Source organism: Protomyctophum bolini, assembly GCF_963924005.1.
Source record: "Protomyctophum bolini genome assembly, chromosome: 11".
Lineage (NCBI taxonomy): Eukaryota > Metazoa > Chordata > Actinopteri > Myctophiformes > Myctophidae > Protomyctophum > Protomyctophum bolini.
In genome coordinates this window covers 2,709,147-2,715,283 of record NC_137872.1, presented here as the reverse complement: position 1 = coordinate 2,715,283, position 6,137 = coordinate 2,709,147, and the positions used below count along the sequence as shown (strand labels likewise).

The following is a 6,137-nucleotide window of genomic DNA, read 5'->3' as shown; positions in this document are numbered from 1 at the left end:
GCATTGCTTTATTGCTACACTGTTGCATATTGCTTGTCGAACCGCTCTCACAGACCTCGCAGACCTCGCAGACCTCACAGACCTCGCAGACCTCGCAGACCTCGCAGACCTCACAGACCTCACAGACCTCGCAGACCTCACTCACACATCATTTGGGTTTGGCTTTTTCAAAGGGCCTGAATACTTTTTTTTCCACATATATCATATTTATATACGCTACCAAAGCAACCTGCTTGAAAATCCTGGTTGGGAATCATCCGGCAGTAATCCTGGTCTCTAAAAAAGGGCTTCACACACCGTCTTACGAACGCCGCGCGTCAAAACAGCCGCGCCTCTGTTATTTTTCAATGAACCTATCCTCCCACAAACCGGCTCCGTCCGACGCGCGTTCAATCACGCCTCGCCTGACGCTCGACCGATACGCCACCGTTCTATTTTCCAGTGCCGCGCCGCACGCGAGTTGGGCTTATTATACTGCCTCCCCCTGGCCAGCCGGGGCGCCTGCTGGGAGGGGAAAGGAACCGGTTGGAATAACGCGCTAACAACACGTCCGACCGGGGGAAACTCTCTCTCCCCCGTCAAGGTGAAACTCCTCATTCATGCATCGAAAGGAATAATGAGGTCACAGTCCGTTGCTCTCCCCAGGTTGGCAGAGCGAGTGTACAGTAGAGCCCAGGATTTACACTAGACTAGGTAATTGACACTGGGGTGGGTCACAAAAATCGTGGGATATAAAAATTCATAACAAATTAAAAAGGACACATGCCACCTTAACCCATTCTGAACGGGAACCCATTTCGGTGTTAGCATCATGTTATGCTTTAGCTATTGAAAAAATTGCAGATCTACAAGCTCATAGCGCGCCACCGAGTGGCGCGCTACGAGCTTGTAGGTCTGCTATTTTTTTGAAAAATCGAAGAACGACTGACATTTTTAGAATCTGATCTCAGGTCAGAATGGGTTAATCAGACCAGTGTGTGTCCTGCAGTGGAAACCTCGTATGAATCTGATCTCAGGTCAGAATGGGTTAAGCACAGACTAAACGGTAGGAGAGGCGAGATGGATGGATGGCTTAGCTGCGGTGAAGGAACATTCAAGGGACCCATTAGACAGTGCTGTGTGTTATGGGGACGGACGGACGCAGACGTGCCGTATGCGTCTGCGCATACGCATATTATGATCCCTCCGTTGCTCCGTGCTGCTGCACTACTGCATGTGTCATAATAAAAGCATGCCAGCGGCTGCTTTCCCGAGATGACGAGGAGGGAGTCTTATAACTGGCTTTAGCCTAAACGGGTTTATTATACGAACCGTGACAAACAACTCGCTCGCATCACAAACAAGTCTCACTTTAGTTTGTAGTTTTTCTTTAGTGCACTATAGTTGCCTGTGTGCCCCATTTTGTGCAACTCCATAGAACTGACTTGAAAATAAGTTTCCGAAATACGGGTGATTTGCCAGCTCGCTGCTTTGTGTGTGTGTGTGTGTGTGTGTGTGTGTGAGTGTATCTGGGAGTAAATCTGGAGTAGTGTGGCATCATGCTGTGCCCCGGCGCTGTCATTAACCCATTCTGACCTGAGATCAGATTCTACAAAATGTTCTTCTATATCCTGACAGTTTTCCATTCTGACCCGAGATCAGATTCTACAAAATGTCTTCTATACATCCTGACAAGTTTTCTGAAAAAGCTATGTTTCTACGTCAAGTCGTTCTTCGAGTTAAACAAAAATATTTTTCAATAGCTATAAAGCATAGCATAATGCTAACACCAAAAGGGGGTTTCCCGACCAAAATGGGTTAATTATAGCTCTCTCTCTCCCTCCCGCCGAGAGCACCCAGAAGGAGACGATCATGTCTGGGGAACAGCTTGGGAGCACCATGGACCGAAGCACCAGGCAGAGAGAGAGAGAGAGAGAGAGAGGGAGAGAGGGGCAGAACGCTGGAGGCCAAACCCACCATCACTCACCCCTTCCTGGGCACGGTGGTGGCGCTGAGATAGCTGGTCGGAGGAGGAGGAGGGGGGGGCGGTCCCTTGGCAGTACTTCTTCACCAGCCAATGTAGCTGCAGGTACAGTAGCTATACTGTAGCAACGGATTCATAATATGTTATATCCCTGCGTTGAATACAAAGTTAACAACCGTTATCAAATAACCGTGTGGAATATGAAGGGGGGAATTCTCTAATTTGGGATTTCTGGTTCAACAAGTTTAAAAGAATATAGGGTAGAAGTAACTATTGGTGTATCATTTTGTCCTCCGACTGGGTTGAGTCCTTGGCAGGTGTACGAGCCAGGCCCACTGGAGTCATGTTGTAGTGTTATTAGACCTTATAGGGGACCTTGTTGAGCAAAGTTCTGCTCTGCTCAGTTCAGTTCAGTGTGTGTGTGTGTGTGTGTGTGTGTCATTCCTCTGGAGAGAGAGAACGCCCTCACTCCATCTCCATCTCTCTCTCTCTCTGTATGGAGGGCTGAAGAGTGATAGGAGCATCGTCTCTGTTGATGAGAAGACCATGCTGGCCGGTTAAAACACTCAACCCACAAACTGACTGAATGTGTGTGTGTGTTGTTTGTCTGCTCGGAGAAGTGGGCAGAAGTGTGTGTGTGTGTGTGTGTGTGTGTGTGTGTGTGTGTGTGTGTGTGTGTGTGTGTGGGGGGGGCGGGCGGGGGGGCAGCAAAGCATGATTGATGTGTTTGAGTGATGCTACCGTACATACGACTGTATCAAAAGTATAATGTAAAGCACTCTATAGAGCGTCACAGTCCCGCCCCGCCGAGCGGCGACCCGGGAAAGAGAATTTCCCCAAATATGTTTTTCTTCCCCAGAGACGTTTCAGAAAGTATATATTATTTAAAGACCTGTAAAGCCTCGGACCCTAACCCTAACCCGGTTAGACCAGCCATTAGTCAACTACAACTACAACCTATCTCAAACCCTCACCCTAAACCATAACCTCCCACGGGGGCAGCACACCTAAACCTTAGCCCACACCTAAACCTTAACCCATGTCTAACCAATGACTAGTCTAAACTAAGTATGCACCCCGGGTACAACACTTTATTTGTTGTTTATTGTCATGAGTTGTCACCATCCGAGTTGGCTTTGGGAAAAAATTGGGAAATTCTCTTCCAGGCTGCTCATCATTCTATATACACTGTCCTGCCAGACAGTGGCCTTGCGGTTAGAGTGTCCGCCCTGAAACCGGGAGGTCCGGGGTTCGATCCCCGGCCCGGGTCATATAACCAAAGACTGTAAAAAATGGGACCCAATGCCTCGATCCCTGCTTGACACTCAGCATCAAAGGGTTGGATTAGGGGGGGGGGGTCAAATCAACTAATCAAATGATTCCCGAGCGCGGCGCACACGGCTGCAGCTCAACCGCTCCAAGAGAGACGGGGTCAAATGTGGAGAACACATTTCACTGCGGCGGTGACGTGTGTGACAAATCGTACGACTTTGACTTTTTGCAGTAGCACCACATTGTTAGAGCATTGTTGGACGGCTTGGGAGAGAATAAAGAGGAGGAGGAGGAGGAGGAGGAGAGGAGGAGGAGGAGGAGGAGGAGAGGAGGAGGAGGAGGAGGAGGAGGAGGAGGAGGAGGAGGAGGAGGAGGAGGACGAGGAGGAGGAGAGAGAGAGCGGGCTGAATCTCGTGGAGAGAACGTCTCCGTAACTGAGGGAGCCGCGAGGTTTAAACAGTCACCGCTCGCTCTGGTGGTTTTATCTTAATTAAAGTATGATGAACCACCAACACTTTGTCATCGTTGTCGGGCAAACATACAGTACAAAGACCCCTCACCCCCGCCCAGGATGTATCGTTTTGTTTTTGTTGTTTTAAAGATAATAAGAGAAAAGGAAGAAACGGCGTCCTGACATCATTCTATAAAAAAACACGTGACACGTGGTTTAACGTGGGCCTTCTCCGCAACCCTCCTACTGCGTCCGTCCGTCCGTCCGTCCGATCGCCCTTCCCTTCACGCCGTCGCCAATCTCTCTCTCTCTCTCCGGGCGTTCTTCTCCAACCGTAGCCCAAAAACCTCCGTCTGTCCGTCTGTCTGTCGTCCCGTCTCTCTCTGGCCTCAGACGGTGACCTCCGTCTTGCTGTTGGTGGGCAGGCCCTTCATGACGTGCATCCCTTTGGGGTGCACGTGCGGCGAGTGTCCGTAGCCGCCCTGCATCACCACCGCCGCCACCAGGGGGGGCTGCTGCTGGGAAGAGAACAGCTCGGGGCAGTTGAGCGTCTCGATGCTGAACTGCCTCTTGTTGGAGAAGACCGGCTGGCGCCCGCGGCCGCTCTGCTGCTGCAGCGTCAGCGTCTGGTGATGCTGCAGCGTCTGGTGATGCTGCTGGGGGGGGGGGGTGAGAACCACAGTCACTGTTATTGTTATTGTTATTGAGTCACAGTCACTGTTATTGTTATTGAATCACAGTCACTGTTATTGGAGGGTGAGAATCACAGTCACTGTCATTGTTATTGTTATTGAATCACAGTCACAGTCACTGTTATTGTTATTGAATCACAGTCACAGTCACTGTTATTGTTATTGAATCACAGTCACAGTCACTGTTATTGTTATTGAATCACAGTCACAGTCACTGTTATTGTTATTGAATCACAGTCACAGTCACTGTTATTGTTATTGTTATTGAATCACAGTCACAGTCACTGTTATTGTTATTGAATCACAGTCACTGTCACTGTTATTGGAGGGTGAGAATCACAGTCACAGTCACTGTTATTGAATCACAGTCACTGTCACTGTTATTGGAGGGTGAGAATCACAGTCACAGTCACTGTTATTGTTATTGAATCACAGTCACAGTCACTGTTATTGTTATTGAATCACAGTCACAGTCACTGTTATTGTTATTGAATCACAGTCACAGTCACTGTTATTGTTATTGAATCACAGTCACAGTCACTGTTATTGTTATTGAATCACAGTCACAGTCACTGTTATTGTTATTGAATCACAGTCACAGTCACTGTTATTGTTATTGAATCACAGTCACAGTCACTGTTATTGTTATTGAATCACAGTCACTGTTATTGTTATTGTTATTGAATCACAGTCACAGTCACTGTTATTGTTATTGAATCACAGTCACTGTCACTGTTATTGGAGGGTGAGAATCACAGTCACAGTCACTGTTATTGAATCACAGTCACTGTCACTGTTATTGGAGGGTGAGAATCACAGTCACTGTTATTGTTATTGTTATTGAATCACAGTCACAGTCACTGTTATTGTTATTGAATCACAGTCACAGTCACTGTTATTGTTATTGTTATTGAATCACAGTCACAGTCACTGTTATTGTTATTGAATCACAGTCACAGTCACTGTTATTGTTATTGTTATTGAATCACAGTCACAGTCACTGTTATTGTTATTGAATCACAGTCACTGTCACTGTTATTGGAGGGTGAGAATCACAGTCACTGTTATTGTTATTTAATCACAGTCACTGTCACTGTTATTGGAGGGTGAGAGTCACTGTTATTGGAGGGTGAGAATCACAGTCACTGTTATTGGAGGGTGAGAATCACAGTCACTGTTATTGTTATTGTCACATCACAGTTTTATTGTTGTGCATAGACAGTTCCCATCGAGGAAAGAAGGGGGGGTAAGGAGAACAAGGCAGGAAATAAGTTTAGGGATAAGGGATAAGTTTAGGGATAAGTTTAGGGATAAGTTTAGGGATAAGTTTAGGGATAAGTTTATAGGGTTAAGGGATAAGGGATAAGTTTAGGGATAAGTTTATAGGGTTAAGGGATAAGGGATAAGTTTAGGGATAAGTTTATAGGGTTAAGGGATAAGGGATAAGTTTAGGGATAAGTTTATAGGGTTAAGGGATAAGGGATAAGTTTATAGGGTTAAGGGATAAGGGATACGTTTATAGGGATAAGGGTTTAGGGGTAAGGGATTAGGGTGGCGCCAGACGGAGCCCTCTATGGTACCTGAGGTAACGAACCAGACGGAGCCCTCTATAGTACCTGAGGTAACGGCGGTGGGTTTAGGGATAAGGGGAGGCGCCCTGACGGAGCCCTCTATGGTACCTGAGGTAACGAACCAGACGGAGCCCTCTATAGTACCTGAGGTAACGGCGGTGGGTTTAGGGATAAGGGGAGGCGCCCTG

General features: G+C 47.4%; 1 protein-coding gene across 1 annotated transcript in view; it reads right to left on the bottom strand.

Moving 5' to 3' along the window:
* Positions 1-4,075: 4,075 nt before the first annotated feature.
* Positions 4,076-6,137, bottom strand: part of LOC308324410 (uncharacterized protein) — a gene marked incomplete at both ends in the record, with an annotated part of 197,602 nt that continues 195,540 nt past the window's right edge. The window contains 3 exons of the mRNA XM_080776456.1: positions 4,076-4,342; positions 5,467-5,471; positions 5,995-6,137. The exon at positions 5,995-6,137 is cut by the window's right edge and continues 338 nt beyond it. Coding sequence (XP_080632582.1) covers positions 4,076-4,342; positions 5,467-5,471; positions 5,995-6,137 — 415 coding nt within the window. The remainder of the gene's footprint in view (positions 4,343-5,466; positions 5,472-5,994) is intronic.